A 21,868-nucleotide genomic window follows, 5' to 3' on the forward strand; every position below is an offset into this window, starting at 1 on the left:
GTTAGGAGGCAGGGTGAAATTATTAATTATCAGGCTAATGGGCACCAGGCTGAGTTCTGCTTCATTAAGCTCTAACTGGTTGTGTGTGAATGTTTGTGTTTGTGTGTTTGGAGTATCGGAGGGCGGGGGAACCTCGGAGTAACAGACAAAGATAGGTGCGCATAAATTCGCATACACCTATTCACATGGGGGTAGGGGTGTTTGTTTGCTTCACAGGTAGCACAACACATATTCACCCCTGCAAACATACACACACATGCAAAATGGGAAAATCTGTTGTGTTTTAACATAGGAAAAACCTTAATGATATTACATGGCCAACTACTTTTCATAAAATACTGCTTGAATAAAAAGTGGTTTTTAACTTCTTGCATTACGTACACGTGCTAATGATTATTTCCCATATACCAATAAGACCTTTGAATATTAAGAGTATGAACCTCGAGATATTAGAGAAAAGAAAATGAAATTTCTGTCTCTCTAACGAATCAACTAATGTCTCTAAGTATGTGCGCATGCAGTTGTATTAGTACAATATTAGTACAGTTTGTGCCCTGTGTAGATTGGTGATGCTGTTTGTTCCACTCTATCCCTCGCAGGGTTGTGCTGGCTACAGTATGATAAGTAAAACCAGGGTTGACGTTAATCTGTCTCACTCCCACTAGGAAAGACAGATAAGGACGAGAGGCAGAGGGAAAGGCTGAGGGAGGGTGAGACAGCGGAAAGAGTCAAAGAGGAAAAAGTTATATTGTTGTATGAACCCTAACAACCAAATATTATATTTAAAGCTTAGCAGTAGAGTATTTGGTACAGTATATTGTCTTTGTTCACTGTTGAGTAAATGAGAAGAGAAAAGAAAAGGGAGAGATAGGCCCACCCACGACATGCTAAGGTCCCTGGCTGCATTCAAATCACATAAATTACAATTTCATGCTGTACTTCTTAGACTTTTGATTCACCAGAGTACCTGATTTGTAAACATCTGAAAGCATGCAACATGAAAACATAGAGAATGACCAGAGATTTAAACACTGATGTTTCAGTCAGTTCATCCTCAAACTGCATACACGTGTGTGTTGCTACATTCATAATGTCATTATCACACTAAGCAACATATGATTAAATAGGCATAAGACTAAACTGAATACCAAGTTAATGTGACAGAATGAGAGCTCACAGGGTTAGATACTGTAACTTGAGCTGTTGCTGCTGCATGGCTACCGGTAACATTCAGTCAGGCTCCACTAACTTGTGCTCTCTCACCACAGTCTCTGGCTGCAACAGTAAGCATACATTTGCAAACTATCAACTTAACTCAGTGTCACTAACATTTACAAAGTAGTAACATGAGTGCACCGCACACTGTTGGTGTAATGTGTGCACTGAAAACAAGCCACACCTAAGTTCATGTGGTCTGATGTTCATTCATGCTGGCCTCAGAGATGTTCTTCATGTTCTGTTTGTCTGACCTTCCCTTCGTTGACTGTGTGGGCATGTGGGAAATCTGCAGAATAACGACTTCTCTCTTCTTCTCTCTGTGTTGTGGATGACCAAGAGTGCTTCTTGTGCCAATTGGCTGTAATTACTTAAACAGAGCCAGAAGTGTATACAACCACATGAGGCTTCTTTGACTCATATGTCTCATATGAAGAGTTTAATGTGTATTGAAGTCGAATCATGTACCTTTAAATTGATAATGACACTGTGTTCCTTACATTTTGATTTCTCTTTCTGGCTGTGATGCTTTTTTCATTTTTTTGACTATACAAGGTTTGAGTTTAGTTTGGATTTAAAGACCCGAGTCAAACTTCACATGGCAGCAATGTGTGTGTGTGACAGCATATGACTGTTTGTGATGTGTGTGTGTGTGTGTGTGTGCGTGTGTGACAGCATATGACTGTTTGTGATGTGTGTGTGTTTGTGTGTGTATGGACATGTGTGCTTACCTATAAATAGATCTCATGGTAACATAAGCAGGGGTCTGGGCTCAGTGGTTTTTCCCATTGATTAGCTGGCTTACTAATGTGCAATCACCCCCACCACACACTCACACACACACACAAACTACTGCATGGCACTAATGAGAGTTGCTAAAGACCCCCCAGGAACAACCAACCATCACTTTACCCCTGGGAGAGACAATGGGGGTGTGATACAGAGAGTGGAAAAATAAGGGAGAACACAGTCAGGGAGAAATCGAGACTGAGGAGTGTAGATCGAAAAACAGGGAGACAGAAAGATGGAAGGTAGCGAGAAGGAAAAAATAACTAATGAGTAATGGAATGAGTGCTACTACCTTCATTTTTGTGAATGTGCGTATAAGTTTGTGTGTGTGTGTGTGGTTAAGATGCCCCTGAGGGGTGTCCTCTTGCTGTCAATGTGTGTATCCCCGTGTCTGGGTGTATGTGTGTGCTAGAATTACCCAGAATGCTTTAGCGATTGACTGGCTGGCTAATGGCGTTCTCTGTTTTCCTCTGATGGTCATTGACTAGGCCTTCTCATCAATACCTGTTTTTACAGCTATTCCAGAGCTCTGTGTGTGCGCACTCATCTTTTTATGTTTGTGTGGACAGACTCTAGTTCAGAAGCATCATTGTGAGGACAGTTTGGCTCCTCATAACTTCAGAGGGCTGTTTAAGGGTTTTTGAGTTTCCTGTTAGAATCAGGTTAGGGTCACAGTTAGGCTTCAGGTGTGTTTAGCCAATCAGAAGCGGCAAGTTAATGGATGGTTGGAAGACAAACAGGGATGTGGCTCTCTAGGACCAGGGTTTCCTACCCCTGCTCTAACCAGTTCAGTTATTTGATATGTTCTGTCTCAAGCGCATCTGATGCTTCATTAGTTTTACTATACCTGATTTGAAAATATATGCTCTTATCAGGAATTCTGTTCACGGGGTTGTCTTGAGACTACAGAAGTCATTAAAAGTTGTATTTTGTGTTGAATTTGGAGGAAACACTGGAAACATTAAGATACTACAAATAGTATAATACTGCAAAGCAAACATTTCTTGAGACCAACAAATCACCAGCAGAGCTAAATCAGACAGAGCCATTACCTGTCTTATCTAATTATAAATGTAGTAAATAGGTTTAGGTTAAAACAACTTTATCACTTAGAAAATACACTGCCCGTCCAAAAAAAAAGCCACCACCTGGATTTAACTAAGCAAATAGGTAAGAGCCTCCCACTAGATAATTACTGCATGGATGATTATTTTTCAACTGACAACAAGTTATTTAACTCTAACTGATGCAGTGAGTAGCTTCTTATTTCTTCAACAACCATGTGTGAAGACACATCCTGTGGTCGTGGAAAAGATTTTAATCTATTTCAGAAGGGTGAAATTAAGGAGAAACTACTAAAACTGGGTTAAGAACTGTCCAGTGGAAGAAGGTTGTGTGGTCTGATGAGTCCAGATTTACCCTGTTCCAGACTAAGAGTAAGAGGTGAAGCGATGCACCCATCATGCCTAGTGCCTATTGTGAGAATGTCTGTTCTTCAGCTGAATCTCTGTAGAAATTGGGTGATGGAACAGGACATTGACCCAAAACACACAACAGAATGACTTCAGAAAAACAAAATCTATCTTTTGGAGTGGCCAAGTCAGAGCCCAGACCTCAACCTATAAGAGATGCTATGGAACAACTTTAAGAGAGCCACACATGAAATGTCTTGTGTGTGATGAACTTATGGTTGTTCTAAATAAAGACATGAAAGATCAGCATGTTTTTGTATTATTACTTTAGTCACATTATATTTGATAATACATTTGACTTAGATGAAGATCAGATCACATTTTATGACAAATTAATGTCGAAAAATATGAAATTCCAAAAGGTTCACATACTTTTTCTTGCCACTTTACATTCCTCTACCCTTTTCTTAGTTTATTCCTCTCTTCTTGTGACCACGGTTGTGAATTCATTTTTCCCCTCATCTGTTTTAGCACCACCACCTTTCTTTTTCCTCTCTTTCTTCCTTTTCTGTCTTTCTTGCTTCAGTTTGGAAGGATTTGTTCTCACAGACACTCAGCAAGACTATCACCACTCCACCCAGGAGACCACTCATCTCTCTCTTCAGCCCCCCTCCTTCCATCCATCTACCAATCTATCCATCCATCGATTGCCACTATTCCTGGACTTCTGTTATCCCACTCCTGGTCCAGCTCAGGTTTCCCTTTCCTTCCCACCACTCAGCTTTGCTTGTGTGTGGACTAACCTCTGTATTTCTCCCTGTCTTTTTGTGTGTCACATTTGATTAATTATCAAATCCGCTGCGGCATGTTAATCAGCAAAAAATGAAGTATTAATGTCAGAACAAGATGAGAATTTACTCAAATCAATGCATTATCACTTTTTATCCAGTCTGAATACATGACTGCAGCATGTGACTCAATTCCATGCTCATTAGCAGCAACAGTGCCCTTGCTCACTAGTCACCTCTAAATGGCTTAAGTGACACAGGTATTGATAACCTATAAGAAATCGTCAATTGTATGAGAAAAGCTCAGTTAATCAATAGCCTGATTGTTGTGATAAGAGTAGAGCTCTCTGCTCATTCATTCATTAGTTCACTAATGTGATCATTCATGTTATTTATACAGAGTATTTGAACGTAGATAGAAAGGAGGTGGAAACAACCTCTGCTCTTTATTTCACTTTACTGATTATAAACCTCTAATCAGAACTCACAGTATTCTGTGTTTATGTTGATTGTTTTTATTGGGTTTTTGTTGTGGAATAATTCCACCTTTCTGATCCTGTCCTTTCCTGTCTTTGAGAGTAGGCTGTGTGGCAGAGTGAGGAAAGGTTGATAGTGGATGTGTGCGGACAGTAACTGTCACTGAATGGTTTGATGTCGCTGGGTCTAATTGTCTTTCATGTGAACACAAGTCAGGTGTTTGGCGAGCCCAGGATAAAGAGAGGGGAGGCTGCACCGAAAAAGCAGGAGTTTGAGAGAGGACAGTAAAGTTAAAACAAGGGGCAAGAGAGATTGAAGAGAAAACACAGAGCCTGAGTTAACGTGACTTTTCTTCATTATTCTTATTTTGAATGTAGAATATTTTATTTTGTTTTATGTCTCCTCCTCCTTCCAGAGGACAAACTCTTCTATTTTGACCTTAACTCTCACCTAACCTGGACCTGTGTACCTGAAATAACACATCTTTTTAAAACAAGCAAGGACGAGTCACAATACTCTCAGATTGAAATCATTTGCTGCTTTACAGATGAGACACTGTAAATATGCATTTTAGCGTTTTCAGCTCTTATAAACTGTGTGCCTTCCTCCCTGCTTGTTCCTTTCCGCGTGCCGCAGCTCACCTCAGTACAGAGAATTTGTTTAAAAAGCTTGTAATTGATGCAGTGCTGAGAACTAAGAGAGAGGCTGCCACAGTTGATTAATGCCCACAGAATATGTGTAGCATTTTTCACACGCTTTTAACTTGGCCTCTTAAATGACCATGGAGCAGTGGAAGGGGAGACTAAAAAGTGAGAAAAAGCAATTCCCCTTTTACTCTCATTTTATCTGCGTGTGTTTCGTGTTTCTACTACATCACTGTAGCTATTAAAGTAGATGACAGCTGTATAAAACCTATAATTTAATTGGTTTTGGGAAACAAAAACATTAAAGCCTGCACATACATACAACCAGCCTCTGAAGTTGATCATAGTAGTTGGTGAATTAGTGGAATTATTGTTTTATTTAAATCAAAATGTAAGAAATTGTTACAGCTTCAGCAAAATGGAATTAAATCCCACCGCATGCAATTTAAAATAGAGTGTAAAATGATCAATGACCAATCAAAGCAAACCACATTTTAGGATGAACTGTTCTATTGTAGTTTAGAAAGAGATATGTGATTTATCTTAATTAATTTACATCAACAAATTATTTTTTAGAGAGATATTATCCTGACAATAGTTACAGCAGGAAACGTGGTGTGATTATTAATGTCATGAGGAATATTTCATCCTGCGATGTGGTTGATTTAGCACAAACTAAGCCTCCAAGATGCCTTTCAGGATGTAAAAAACTAACAATAAAGGGCATTAATGTTCTGAATATTCTGTGTCATTGCACCAAGTCCTCTGCACCTGTATTAGTGTCCATGTCTGCTCGAGCAGTAGATTGAATGCACTTCCACATACCTCTATGGAAATGAAGTGACACACACACACATATACACATGGTGGGACAATCAGGTCATTCCAAGGTAAAAGGACTTAGATATAGTGAAATATTCATACTTTAGAGGTACAGTGTGTACGTGTAAATGTGTATGTGTGTCGAGCTCATGACTGCTACAAGCAGTTCTCTTTAATTGAGGTCCTGACGCCTTAAGCAAAATGCTTAGGAGAAAGATAAAACCTGCGCAGTGGTGGGTAGCACACACACACATATTCATACACACACACACACACAAAGTAACACGACAATGTTGACCTTAAAAACTAAATAAATAAAAGTTGGTTATCGGGCAGTCAGTGCTGATATGATGTAGGCTGCACACTGACCACTGCCAATAAAGGAATACCTTCTTAATGTGTTAGTTATTAATTACATTTCACATGGTTCACCAGGGTGGGCATTATGTCCTCTATGGATTCAGAGTTTGTGTTTAAAATGTGCCTAAAAAAAATGAACTTAAAATGTTTCCAGCGTGATTTTAAAGTTGTTTCTTCTTTGCAGAAGACACGTGGTCTCATTCAAAAGTAAAATATACTGCTCGTCCAAAAATACAAAAGCCACCACCTGGATTTAACTAAGCAAATAGGTAAGAGCCTCCCACTAGATAATTACTGGATGGATGATTATTATTCAGCTGACAACAAGTTATTTAACTCTAACTGATGCAGTGAGTAGCTTCTCATTTCTTAAACAACCATGTGTGAAGACACATCCTGAGGAGTAATAAAAGTATGTGACTTTTTTTTTTTGGCGGGCAGTGACTGTCAGTGTTGTCAAGCACATAATTAGTATAAAGGACAGTTGATCAGGAGGTTCACCAATTCACCAAAAATACTTTCTCCATAAACTCCTGCTGTGTAACAAGACATTTTAGTTGCAAAGGCTAAAGCATTTATTCCCGAGCTCTGCTACTGAATTGGGAAAAACAATAAATTGATTTCTGTTGGATTTCTGCTGTAAGTGCACATCATACTCTTCACTGTACAGTGACAAACCTGTGTAGTTTCATCTCCTGTTGGTTTTCTACAAACCCCAGCAGAGGTCACAGATTACATAAAAGACACAGAGAGTGGATTATCAACGGCAGCGTTAATATTTCAGTAGCTCATTGGTCTAAAGCTTATCCTACCTGTTTGTGTTTTTGTGTGCCTGCTTGACATACAGTAGATAAGCCCACCTCACTAAAAGCACAAGCCTGATGGTATTTCCTCCATATCAGAATTATAGATATTAAATGTTTGACTAAAGATATAATAACGCACGGTGTTACCACATACACATGTAGCTGCTCTTTCTCACACAACTCTGTGTGTACGCACGAGATCTGTGGATAATGGCTTCCGAAAGCCTTTAAAAAAACAACATCAATTCTTTTGTCAGAGATCTAAATATTGGCCTTCACTAAATGGTTTATTGAAGATAAAGTTTCTGCCAGTTTAACGTTCTCTACTTGTCGCACTGATAATGAATAAGGCAAAGCTAAAGATGTGGTGCGTGAGGTGGCATGTATGTCTTTGTGTAAGCTTGAAGGTTTGTAAAATACATTTAAGCATTTTTTAAAGTGTAAGTTGATATTTTTTTGTTTATTTTTTAAGCAAAAAGACATGTTGTAGATAGTGTATCTGTAATTTACAGTGTACAGGGTTTTCTGTCCTTAAGTAGCTCCGACACCAGGTTCCCACTACAGCCAGGTATCTGAACCTTATCAACATCTCTCGCTTTATTTCCCTCTCTTCTCTCTCTGCTTCTCTCCCTCACAAAAGTTAATGAATTACATTAACACATCTGTGAAGGCACGTACATGCACATATTACCAATAATTAATCAATTAATTAACACATACAGTAAATTCCTTGTACTTTGCATAAGCACTACTTCAAACGTTGTTGTATAAAATGTATTTGAAACTTGTTCTTCATACATCATTAAGCCTAAAAAATCCAAAAGGTGATGATGCTACTTGTGACTCTCTTTATTTTGTTTGTTTCCTTCTTTTGTTGCCTTTTTTTTTTTTGTCTATCCAACTATTACAGTCTCTCCACTATTTCCTACTATTTCTCTCTACTTCCAGTCACCTAAAATACACAATTCCCACAACATTACTCTTTCATTTCTTTTACGTCCCCAACCTCTCCCCTCCTTACTCTTTTCCATTTCAAAGTATGATTATTTCCTGACTCCATGTTCAATTCCTACACCCACTTTGTCTGTTTGTAATTGTTTTGTATGATTATTTGTGCAGCCAATTAAGAGATATCTTAGTGTTCTGGTCTCAGCAACAAAACGGGAGCACCAAGGATAGAGACAGGGAGGTGTTCCCCTCCCTCCTTACTTTCCACCCACCTTCTAATCCCTTAAAAGCACTTACGAGATTGGTGCTGCATGCCTGCCTCTGCCTGCTTGTCTACCCGTTGGTTGTCACAGCAGCTGATTGGAGGACTCAAGGCTCCTAATTGGATCATGAGGGTGTGATGCAGGCGACAGTAGCCACATTATGGGAAGCTGACTTTGTGCAGCATAACCCTGCCAGGATGACCCTTTACGTGTGTGTGTGTGTGTGTGTGTGTGTGTGTGTGTGTGTGTGTGTGTGTGTGTGCTGACCTCAATGTGACTAAGAGCCTCTGCTCATCAAGGCGGGTTGGCTGGCGCTGGAGGGAGAGGATAGATTGATGAAGAGGGGATGGAAAATAGAAGAGAGGAAAAAAGGATATTTGGTCAAAATAAAAGGAGAGAAGAGAAAAAGAGAACAAGAAGAGAGAAAATGGCAATATTAGCTGGGTATTACACGTTTTTCTTTCCTTTCTGACAATAGGGGGTGAGGCAGGATTGATGACATGATGCAGTGAATTAATCCCCCTGAACTTTGTGCCTGGGCACTGCGTGTGTGTGTTAGTGTCTTTCACTTTGGTGCAAAGTGACTGTGTTGTCCGTTACGGTGTAAATTGATAGCGTCACTGCTCTTTGCCGCATTACGGGGAGCGTGGAGCTGTACATTCAGTTTCCTAACTGCATTCTATATCACACCATCATGCACACCTGATCCCACAGACCTGAATGATACACCCGCAAGGACTATTTTGAAGCATTTTAACTTGAAACCTGGCCTGTAACGCACACACACACTCACACACATATGCAGGTTCCCTTTTACACTGTAAGTTATCTCACTGAGTGGTTTTAGCAGGTTTTGGTTGATTTATATGAACTTTAAAACACAAAATTGTTGTCTTTAGTAAGTGCTTTAAGAACTGTCATTATTAATTCTCAACATACAATAGTTTACTTAGTTGGGGTTAGGCCAAGTAAAAGTCAAATTACTGCAAGACCTGCTTTGGAAATTTTATCTGGAAATAAAAGAAAACTTGTTTCATTGTCCTGTTCAACAAAACATCTTCTTTTTGATTTGCTGCATAGTTTTGGAAAGGCATGCAAGTGTCTAGCCTATTTTTTTAGGCAACTTTAAATAACACAGATCTTTTGCAATTCAATTGAATTTTATTTGTATAGCGCCAAATTACAACAGAAGTAATCTCAGGGCACTGTACAGTGTTTAAGATTAAAGACTTCACAGTATAACTGTAAATAACTATATAGCACACCCAGCAATCCCATTTGAGCAGGCATAGTTTGGTTTACTAAATCTGTGTAATTAGGATAAAAACTGTTCTGTTGGGTCCTGAATTTCGTAGTAGTTTAAAAATGATTTAAATTTATTTTGAGCTGGGGCATAGCAGAACTTCTTTATCCCTGTGGTAACTTTTATTCTATTTTGCCATCATGTGAGACGTCCCAGTCTGTATTTGTGTGTATGTGTGAGAATTGTTGGTTTATACAGATGTGGATGTTCAAGTGAGTGTCGATTTGTGAGTTTGTATGAGGCCATGTTGGGAGCATGTGCATATGTGTGCCATCACTTGTGTACGTGAGCATGTAAGTTATTTTTTCGGTGAGTTTGTGTGTGTATGTAAGCCTGTGTGTATGCACACGTGGTGTGTCAGTGAAAAGTGGCGGTACAGCGGGGCCGTCTGATCCCTCCACCTTTTAAGAACATCAGAGAGTGTGAAAAGCACTGATTGCCCTAACCGCTCTCATTGGGACTCAAACCCCCGGCTTAGTTGTGCTTGAGCGAGTTTGGAGAGACAAGAGAGGGAGCGAGAGATGCCTGTGTGTGTGTGTGTGTGTGTGTGTGTGTGTGTGTAGGAGGGAGGATAAGGAAAGGAGGAACAAGGAGGAGACATGGGGACAGAAGAGAGTGGTTGGGAGTGAATTAGTTTAGATGAGTGATGGAGAAGGAGAGAAAATCAGGGTTATTAGACGAGCAAATGTGGAGTGAGAGGGACATGGTGAAAGAGAACCTGTAAAGAAAACCTCCATGACAGGGTTCTGTTTCCAGACGGAAAGAAAATTATAAATTAAGCAAATTCCTTGAAGTAAAATGTTTTGAGAGGTGACCCTTTATAATGTCAACTGGATGGCTGAGGTCAAGTCTCCAGTTAGGAATCACCGATGTCTTTGGGGAAGGAAGTGAGTCCCTGTCCTGATTCCCCTGTTCTATCATATGCTGAGGCTGAATATAAGAGCTAGCTCAAACTATTAATTTTATATGGAAAAAATGTGTAATGAAGAATGAAGTCGTCTGTGTGAAGACTCTAGTTTGTTTCTGTGCTTTGGTTTGGGAAGTACTTGATTATCACAGAGAAGAGAAGGAACACATGTCAGTGCTATTTTAGTATAATGTTTCTCATACGGCCTTTTCATAGGTACCAGTGACCCTGTTGACAGAGATTTCAGATCCACTATACATATTCTAATAGAGATGTTAATAGACGTAGCCTTTTATAATTTCTTGCAGATTATGAAGCCAAGAGTTTCATGCTAGTGTACAAAACAGTGCATGTAGGAGTGGAAGTGTGCTCAATGTCATCTAGGGGTTAAAAGGAGTGTTGACTGTGTAGAGCAGAGAGAAGCACAAGAGCTGCCGACTGATATCCACTGACATTCAACACATTAAGCCTTACACACTATCTACATGTGGTAAAATGTTGTTTATTCTCCCCCACCAGCCGCATAAAGATACAACCAACAAGACTTCAGCCTAACTGGATTTTTTTCCTCAGTGACCTTCAAAGGAAATGCATGCAGTGGAGGGAATGTAAGAAATAAAAAGACATAATAGAAAGAAAATAAAATCATGGACAGCATGTCTTCATTTCTTACCTTAGATTTCACTTATGTAACAGTCAGAAAATATATATACAGGTTGGTAAATATGAGATAGATGAGGAAGATGGAAAGGGAAGACAGGGGAAGGAGGCAAAGAGAGAAAGAAAGCAGGAGTATTAGAAAACCTGAGAAAGAACTTTATATTTATTATTTAATTAGAAGTTTAAAACAGATGTTACGAAGACTGTCTCACTTATGTCAAACTCTTATTAGTAGTGAGAGTCGGCTAAAAGCCAGAATAAAAGACAGATCACTTAATATAGATTTAAAGGCTCAAACAAAGATGAGACTCCCCTGGTTTCTTTCTTTCTTTGTCTTTCCTTCACATACACACTCACACGTTTTTGTCTTAACATGTAGCTACAGGAAGCACACACTCTGAAACACACACAGCATGCCCCACTAGATTTGGATGGGGCATCGGGGTCTTGAGGTCAGATATCCAGGGGTAACCAAAGGCCTGACCCCCTGGTTTGTTTGGGAGTTGGGGGGCACACATACACAGAGATGCTTACCCACACACTCACACGTCTGCTATATATAAAACCTGGACTGTAGAAAATACTGCTTTTCAAATTGTCCTCAGTCAAACAGCCCGAAATAAAATGTCAGTGAGAGGTTAACGTTTAAGAATGAAAACTAAACCAGAAATATGGTTGGAGTTAAGTGGCCACAAGAAAGACACACTTCCACACATGCTCACACATACATACATCAGGGTGGGGGTCAGGTGTGGGGTTAGGCTGTGAGGGTCTCTAATAGGCTCCCCTGACACATGAGGTGTCAACACTGGAGACAGAGATGTCATCACACACACACACAGTCAATTATGAACACACTTAAATACACAAACATACAGCCACACATTTCATGTCTCTGTGACCAGACGCAGTTCCAGGAAATTATTCTAGATTTACCAAAACTAATTTGTAAGATTACACAAAAACAAAAAATGTCATTACATTAAACAGGATCAGCTGTGGTTCAGGAGCTAGTCTGGCTCCTCTGGTCACTGGACACTCAAGTTGTCAAGTTGTTCCTGGTGTGTATGTGTGTGCGTGTGTGTGTGTGTGTGTGCACTGTCTGACTCAAGCAATATCACAGTGTAGAAATACTGTGGTACAAGTAAAAGCCCTCGTTCAGCATCTTACTTAAGTAAAGTACAAACATATTAGCCCAAAACATACTTGAAGTGCCAAAAGTAAAAGTACTCATTCTGCAGAACGGCTCATTTCACTTGTTACCATTAGATTATTGCATTGTATTTTTACTTTCCCTTTAATTTGCAGATAAAGATGAAGCTTAATCAATTCTAACAACCTTGTACTGTTAGATATTTAAAAGAACAAAATGTAATGACGCTGAAGTATTAAGTAGCAGAAATCAGGAAAACTTAAACTTAACTGTACTCAAGGAAATTTACCACAGTCTCACACATATAAATACGTCATATTAGAATCAACAATTCATGTTTCATCCTAACGTGTGTGTATGTTTTGAGGTGTGTTTGTGTGTCCTGTGTGAGGCGGGTTGTGTTTGTTTGTGTTAATGTGTGTTATGGTAAACACTCCTAAAGCAGGCTTGTATCCTGTGTATCTCAGCATTTTTTTCATGCTGTTTTCAGGCTGTGTGATGAGAGTGTATATTAGAACATATGAATGAACATGTTTGGTGTTTATATGTGTCTGTGCGTGTGTGTGTGTGTGTGTGTGTGTGTGTGAGAGTGTGTGTGTCGTTATGGATTGCCACATTGTGGACTTGACAGGATCATAATTACGAGCAGTGATGAAATCTACCAAGTGTTTTCTCCCTGCATGGCTGTGTGTGTGTGTGTGTGTGTGTAATATTTGTCATCCGTGGCAGCACGCTCCCTGTTAGCGCACAGTTACCATGATCACACCTCCATCTTCCACTAATAGGACCACGACAGATGGATGGAGAGCAAAGACAGATAGAAAGACAGAAAGAGAGATAGAATCCAATCTTGGTCTAAAAAAATTCCCTGTTGGATTCTTCTTTTTTCTCTGTAGTTGGTGTTCTTCTGAAAACACACTGCACTGAGTGAGATGTCTTAAGTGTGTGTCAGGCGTGCACCCATTCACCGCATAAAGGCTTTTTCTCCCCCTTCATTGGTTTGTGATCTAACTCTACCTGCCAATGTAGTCAAATCACAGAGAGGGAGAGAGAGAGAAGAGGATGGAGAGAACAGGAGGAGGGTCTGGAGGGGTTAGGAAAGGGATGGGGGGCAGAGGAGAGAAGAAGATGGAGGGAAAGATGAGAGGAGTCAACAGAGAGGGGTGAGTGGGAGAAAGAGAGAGACGGGAGGCGCTCAATTTGCCATCACGGGTGCAACGGGGCAGAAAGTATCCAAGAAAGAGGATGAGTGTGTGTGTGTGAGAGAGAGAGAGAGACAGACTGTGAGTAAGTGTTTATGCATTTATGTGTGTGTGCGAGTGTGTATGTGCATGTGTGTCTAACAAGGGAGAAAAGACAACTCATTTGAATGTCAGATACAGGGAAGCGTGGCGTGCAGGGAGGGAGGGATGAGGCGAAGAGGGATGAGAAGAATGAATATGGATTACCAGGATGAAGATTCTATTATTTTCTGCCCGTTTCTCTGATCTCTTTGTCGCATTGCTATAGGCCTGTGTATGTGCGTAAGCCTGAAAGTGTCTTTGTGTGTGTTAAAGTATGATAGAGGAAGTACGAATGTGCGACAGAGAGCACCTATTGGCAAAATCTGTGTTTATAACATTGCTTTTTGTGTGCATGTGTGTGTAAGCAATGTTTGACAACGTATGCACAGCCCAAATTCATATGTCAAGGATGGCAATAAGAGAATGTGTCAATTTGAGTGTATATATTGTACCTCTGTGTGTGTTTGTGTGTATGTGAGAGAGCTCTTGAGCGTTTGGATGAGTAATAGACTCAATACCATGAAGAGAAGTTTTATTCAGCTATTTCTAAATTTGCCAAATCACAGCATTTGCCTATTAACATATGCACATATGTAAACTCACATACTGTTGATCTACACCCTCACACACACTTAACACCACTACACTCAAATAGATGTAGGGAAGTGATGCGGTGTCCAAATTGAGCTGAAAGAGTTTTGTTTTCAGCAGGTTTTTAAAAATTGGGAGTGAGGTTGATGAGCGTGCAGAGGTGGTACATCGTTCCACCATCATGGAACAACAGAGCTGAAAAGTTTAGCCTGCGATCTTTTGAGGTTAGGTGAGGAAACCACAAGACGTCGGCTCAGTGGACGGGATGAGGGAGTTCAGGTAGGCACGTGCTGTTGAGTTGTCCACTTTGTAGGTAAGAGTCCGGGCTTTGAACGTGATGCAGCAGCTACAGGAAGCCAGTGGTGTAACGTGGCCTTTCTGGCTGATCAAAAATGAGATTTGCTGCTGTATTTTGAATCATTCGGAGGGGTTTGATAGAGCGATAGTATGTTACAAGTTACACATATACTTTGAAACCATGAAGTTGGGTGCTTTGCTTTCTTAATGCTAAACTGATGTAAAATGTTGTGGAAGTTAACTGACCATCCCACCCACCCTCTCAGGTTAGCTGCCACCACTTTGCTTACAGCTAGCTTTAGTTTGACTGTTCATGCAGGCGTCGATATGTTTCACAGATTTTTTCACTTTGTAGGGAAGTTCACTTTGTTTACTTTGGTAAGATTTTCATTTTTATCAATTCACAACCTGGTTTTCACAACCGGCCCCTGTTTGCAGCAGGATTTTCAAATGAGTTGATGATAAAGGACGTTGATGTTCAAACAACAGAGCTGCAGACTAAATTAAGCATAAGCCTCTTTAAAATCTTCTTGACTTTGCTCATTTGAACCTCGACTTGGTTTTTTTAATGAATTACTATACCATGTGTACAATGGTAAAGCATGATACAAGCCTATAAAACATATGTTTTTTTAGTTTGAGTTTAATATTAAGTTGATCTTTACATGAAATGACAATTAACTATATAACCACCAGGTTTCCCCTCATATTGGTGTTTCATTATTGTAGCATTTAGCATGTTAGTATTAAATATAGTAGATTTTGATGGAGATTGCTGCAGTTTTCAGTACTTAGGCCTGAGAAGGAGGAACCAGGGAGGCAAGGAAGACCCAAAGATTGTTTAGTCTTCATCTTTACATTTCATCATAAGATGTTTTTCCTCTCCTCACCATCTCCGTCTTTCCTCTGATGCATGTTGCTCCTCCACCCCCACTCTCCAGACATTATCAGTCTCTTTCTCCTTCTTTTCTGTCTCCTTCTCTCTGTTTCTCTCTCTCCGGTTGAGTGGTGAGAAGACAGAGGGTGAGAGAGAGAAAGAGATGTGAGTCTCGGCCAATTTGTCCTGACACATAGAGATGCTCAGGTGGGAGAGAGGTGTCAAACAACTTAGATAGAGAGCAAGAGACGGGCTTGTAGGAAGGGGAAGAGGGAGGATATGAGAAAAATGGAAGACAAGCAGGGTAAAGAACTGTACAGGGAGTGAGAGAGATAAAGTATATGTTGTCACACTGTAAGTCAGTAGTGTGCGTGTTAAAATTTCCAGCTTGACTAAATATTCCCCCTTGGAAATCAGATCTCTTCTTACATTATTTTCTATAAAAAAAGACCAAAAATTGATGCAAAGATAATTAGAGACCATACAAGGTGAAGTCAACATGCACTGATACGAACAAACAGAGAGAAGGCCAAGAAACAGTACATGTCATTGGTCCTGCACTTCACTGTTCATGCCCTCAGCCTGCCTTAAAAGCAAGTTTTTTTTGTGCAATATTTATGAATCACCATGTGACCAGAGCTGATAGCAAGCCACGTGGAGCCGCTCAGGTATTTCAGATAAACAGTTAAGTCAACTCAAGTGAATATATATTGACAAAATCAGACATTTTACTGTGTGTACAGTATTTATTAGCCTGTATCCTTAGGTTCTTGATTCAGGTGAGGTTCAGCATAGAAAAGAGGGAACGATTAGAGGTGCAGAGATGGTTTTCGGGGCCTCCCCCCTGTGATAGTGGCATGTTCCCCTTGTGTCACAACAAGAGAGAGAGTGGGATCGACAGAGAGAGAGATGTCTAATCTTAGAGGGTAAGGGAGTGTGGACTCCCCAGGGCTTGTCACGCTCAGCACCTTGTTAACCAGACATCTCTCTTTCCATCTCGATTTCCATCTCTCTTTCCACCTTCCTCTCTCTCTCTCTTTCTCTTTCACTATGTCACTGTCTTGCCCAGGCTCTTCCTCTCTCTACATCTCTGTCCAACTTTCCGTCTTGGCAGGAGGACTCAAGCTTTTTTCCACTATTGTTAATCATTTACAGTTCTATATTGCTTTGTCTGACAGTTTATTTCTGTGCATATTACAGAGAAGTGTAGGGGTGTGTGTGTGTGTGTGTGTGTGTGTTTTCCTTTCAGGTTAAGGAAACTCCTGTCTCTGGTTAATGGAACATCAGCCAAGGTTAACACAGACTGGCAGCTAAAGTCCAAGCACACACACTAGAAGGGAAGTTGCCAGTGTCAGAATCTCTGGAGCTAAAACTGTTTTTAAGTTTTAAACAGCAATTATACAAAGTTTTTTTTAATTTACAGGAAGCCTGTATCACTGTAGAATTGGGAGATTTTGACATTTATTGGTGCAGGATTCATAAAAGTGCCCCTCTTAGGTAAAGTGGCTAGAGTGAATTGCCTATTAAACGTGCTTGGCTGTTGATCCCTTCTGTCCATGTGTTGAAATGTGTCCACGTCTCCTTGAGTTAGCAGCCGGACTATGAGTTGTATTTAGATTCAGCGGCTAGATCTTCAGAAGCCCATGAAGATGTGGACTTTAGAGAACCTGAGAGTCTGAATGAGCCCGTGCGTCCTGCCAGCATCAGACTGACCACTTCTGGATTTATGTACAGCTTCTTAGCACCATTAAATAGATTGATAATTGACATCCAGTGAGTCTGACTCATGAGCAGTTCATGTCAACAGAGTTCCAGGCTAAGGAATCTGTGTGGGACTACGGGGTATTATGCTGCTCAGTGCTGAGCTTTGAGGTTTCAGGATGCTGTAAAACAATGTGAGAAGAACTTTCTACTTGTTCAGACAATGGCGTAATGAGAAAATACTCTTAATCCACCTCACACATACACACACACCGACACCCGCAGAGGCGTATTTCTGCTGCCGAGTGGTTTCTTGGTGAAAGCATATTGCGAGAGAAGCAGTTTAAGGAGTGGCAATTATAGTTTTGGACAACGTCATTGATTTAAACTCCTGATTAGAGGAAAGGTGACAGAGGTGGTACACACAATGGCGAGTGTACGGATGGGGTGAGGATGGGGGAATGACACACACACACACACAGCCCTGCTCTCTTTGTCAGTCATGGGAATGCCTTAGAATGGCAAGGGTCCCCCCCTCATTCCTGCTTTCATGTTTCCCTCTCTCTCTGTTTCTCGACACACCTGACTGAAATATTGATGTCTCCAAAGCACTGCTGTTCATGCCTAAGTGGTTGTTTTTGTTTCAAAGAACGGGTGAGTGTTTCACACACACATACACACACACACAATACAGGCTCAGAAAGAGGCAGTTCAGGCACCTTCATGAAAACAGCACAAATTTGATGAGTGACCCATCTTTAATGTAGCAAAGACAGTAGGTCTGCTGTTCTATCTATGTGTATCTGTGTTGGACTCGGACATTTTGATCGTCAGCGTTCTACATGCATGCTTGGTTTGCAAAAACAAGCCATTTCACCGGGCAAACATAATTATTGACACAGATTTATTCTCAAATATTCTTTTTATGGCCAAATATATGCTGTTCAATCTACAGAACAACGTCTCCAGGCACCAACAGCTGGACAGAGGATTTGCCTTTGCCTTCATTTTCTTATGAGGTGCCCCAGAAGAACAACACTAACTGTCAGTGATTTACAAATTCATTGCAATGAGAACTGTTTTCTGGTCTGCTACTACTACTTGTCCAAAAAAAGAGTCATTTTTGTCATTTTCAGCATGAGGTTATTTTTTTAAATGCTCAATGATAAAGAGTCTTGCTGTTGGTTGATGTAGTAAAATCATCCAAACTATTAACATGAAAACTGTTCCAGAGTATTAACATGGTCCGTTTTATTCTCCCATTCTTCCCCCTGCACAGCAAATACATGCATACACACATCATGGGTCTCTTCTGTGCTGCCTTTGTCATAACGTTTAGCATATCCTATTAATATTAGATGAGAATCATTTGTATCTGAGCACACTATTAACCTTAGTCTGTAGAGGTATGTAGAGTACATGTGTTACACTGAAGTCTTCGCCCTGAGAACTTAACGTATTAGTGCATGTTACTGTGTAAGTAGAGAAGCCTTTACAAGTGGTTTCTGCAGCTCTCAGTGAAGCTATCTGCACTTGCCAATCGGTAGTTTGGCCCACTCCTCTTGAACAAATTGCTCCAGCAGTGTTAGGTTTAATGGTTTGCCTTCTTTAGACTGCATGTTTCAACTCTCAGTGCTTGATAGGATTTAAATCAGGGCTCGTAGAAGGCCACGTGAGAGTAGTTCAGTGTTCTTAGTCATGGTTGTTGTTTCTAAGCTGTGGTTTCAGTCGTTATCCCTTTGGAGGACCTGTGACTGACACAAAGCTTTCTGACACTGGGTTGTACATTTTGCTCCACAATTACTCGATAGTCATGAATTTTCACAGATTCAATGCACCAAGTGCCAGATGCAGCACAGCAGCCCCAAAACATAACCAAGCCACCTCCTGTGTCCTTTTCTATGGAAACCTATTTTTTATTGGTCAACCTAGAGCTGATGATGCTTGTGAAGAGTGGCTTGAGAGTATGCATGCTGGCAAATTCCAATCCAAAGTGACTGAGGTGCAATCTGTCACTCATGCACATTGACCTCCGACTTCGGCTTGTATCCTTTTTGTAACTGGCCATTGGCTCCTTGTCTATTATTTGCACTCTGCTTTTGATGTTGTTGTTCAGTGTTGCGTGCCCAATGAGAGAGTACTCTTTGTTCTATTTAAATAGGCTAAATGATGCTTTGCTGTGTGATGCTAATTACAAGGAACACTTACCATAATTTTAAATTATTTCAGAGAAATAATTCTTATTCAAGGGTTCTGACAGAGCCCATGATTATCGCTCCTTCATATGATTATCAGACTGACGAACTGACACAATGATGGTTTTATTTCTACATCGTGTTTGCTGGTGTGGGGCCTCTTGCACTTGCTTGTGTGTTGACAAAAAAAAGAAAAAGGATTTTAAGCAATTTGTACAATTTATTGTTACACACTAGATAAAAATGTCACCTGAACACTTAGTTGTAAATGGAATTACCAGGTTTCACCAGAATATACACTTTCAGTCTGATACTGCTTTCACTGAGAGCCTGATAAAACCAGTGATATCTGCTGTGTTACAAGATTCATTTAGGCTGTAGTGTGTTAACTGCTTACTCTGTGTGTGTGTGTGTGTGTGTGTGTGTGTGTGTGTGTGTGTGTGTGTGTCGCCAAAGCTGGGTCTACAAGCTGATGTCAGATTGTAATTGAGTAACTCTAGTTCGAATGCATCTCCATTAGCTCTCCCTATCAGTGTGAGCTCACTCTGAGCCTCTAATCCACCTCGTGTTCCTAACTCTCCAGGATTGCCCGGGTTGCCAGACTCCCATTCTCACAGCTCCACTCATTTAAAACATGCTTTTGTACAATACAGGTTTGAATCACTTACGTGGCAGCTTTTTAAAAATCAACTTTATTATATTGATATAAAGCCTATTCATTTGTAATTTTATAAAATTGTGGCTCACGCGAGCTGGTTTCAAGCCCTATAGGAGTGCTATTTGGCTGTGAAGAGATCTGGCTGTCGTTGCCAACTGTGACACTGTAACATCTGCATTCATCACATGATGCACTCTGGCACAAAATACGTTTTTTCCCAGAAATGAGAATCATTGTGAAAAAGTGTGACTGCACTGAACACTGAAATATTTTTTTCTGAGCATCAAAACCCAGCAAATGGATTCTTTTTATTACCACAATGTGATCCATTTAATTTAATACTGTTTGGAAAGTCTAGAAGAGCTGTAAGATTATTTATTTTATCCCAATGAATGTGTGTAGGGAACCAAAATGCTTGTTTGGAGAATTGCACGAGCAGGAATAAGACAAAGTCCATAGAAATAGCCATGATTGGTTTACACCAGGGTGATACTTTCTCATATATGTAGCACTCCCGCACATCCATCCATCCATCCACTCACTTTCTGGCTGCCTGTTTAGGTCCTGGTCGTGGTGACAGCCGGCTAAGATAACTTTATAAGAAAGCATACTGTGTCTTTGGGAACACAACGACATCACTAGAGACGTCAGCTTTCAACATTTACTATGTTTGGTTATGATAAATTCCAATACCATTGGCCCCAATGATCATTCCAGTTTCTCCAGTGATTTCACAGAGTTTAATTTTTATCAGTATTGATATTATAAGTATCTACTATGAATTATAATAGGACTAAAGTGAGTTTTGGTGGATTATTATGGGATGGTAGTAAGTATATTCCAAGTGGGTTTTGCTGTGTGTATGTGTGCGTATTTGTGTGTGTGTGCCTTCAGTGTGTCCTCTATGCCCCTGCATTGTTCCCCTCATTGTTTTTCTTCACAAAAAGTCATGGCCTGACAAGGTGCTGTGCGCTGTAAAAATTATGCCTTGTTTATACGTATTTATTTCCCCTTGACAGTTTAATTATTTCTGGCCCCATTGGAGGAAACCACATAAAAAACTCCCCATGTTCATACAGATTCTAATTAGGAATGCTGGGAAATTAAAACAGAGTTGTTTCGAAATGCTGTCATTTTTCCAGGGCCTCGTCTTGGAATTATGTCTCAATCAGCACAAGCGGAAATAATTACTTGTATACCTTCTAACTGCCAGCATTTACCAAATGGCAAAGCAATTTACAGCCATCATGGCCTGAGAAGCAATCATTGGGCCAACTATAAATTCACAGGGCTACAGTTTGGAGAGCAACATTGGAAGGAAGGGTTATTGTGGAGAATTAGACACAGAGATAAAGGGTGGAGGTCTGTGTATTCCCTCAGTCTCTGTCTCTTGTTTTTTCCTCCCCCCTTCTCTTTTCTCTTATTTTAATCCCTCTCTTCCTTTGCCTCACCAATCATTCTCACTCTTTTAACTCTATTCCTGCTTCCAGGCCCACTTCCCACTTTTGTCTGCATCTTACAGCCTAATATACAGTGAAGCCGTAGCACCAAGACACACACACTTCTCAAATGGAGGCAGCATTAAGTGATTATTTTTGCACACACCATTAAACACACTCATTGCCGGCATAGACATAGACACAAGCCCAGATAAAAACATACATGAGCACACTTAAACACCCGCACGCGTCGGCTTTAAAGTAATTACTCACACACGTC

At 40.4% G+C, this 21,868-nt stretch overlaps 1 protein-coding gene across 3 annotated transcripts in view; it reads left to right on the forward strand.

Moving 5' to 3' along the window:
* esrrga (estrogen-related receptor gamma a) overlaps positions 1-21,868 on the forward strand; it is a 127,621-nt gene that overhangs the window by 31,995 nt on the left and 73,758 nt on the right. Inside the window, exon 1 of one of the 3 annotated variants that reach the window (XM_026378103.1) lies at positions 14,586-14,700. The exons of the other annotated variants lie outside the window; for them this stretch is intronic. Within the exon in view, the coding sequence (XP_026233888.1) occupies positions 14,687-14,700 (14 nt within the window). The 5' untranslated portion in view covers positions 14,586-14,686. Of the gene's footprint in view, positions 1-14,585; positions 14,701-21,868 lie in introns of those variants that run through there. 3 annotated transcript variants of the gene reach the window in all.

Source organism: Anabas testudineus, chromosome 3, assembly GCF_900324465.2.
Source record: "Anabas testudineus chromosome 3, fAnaTes1.2, whole genome shotgun sequence".
NCBI classification, from domain to species: domain Eukaryota; kingdom Metazoa; phylum Chordata; class Actinopteri; order Anabantiformes; family Anabantidae; genus Anabas; species Anabas testudineus.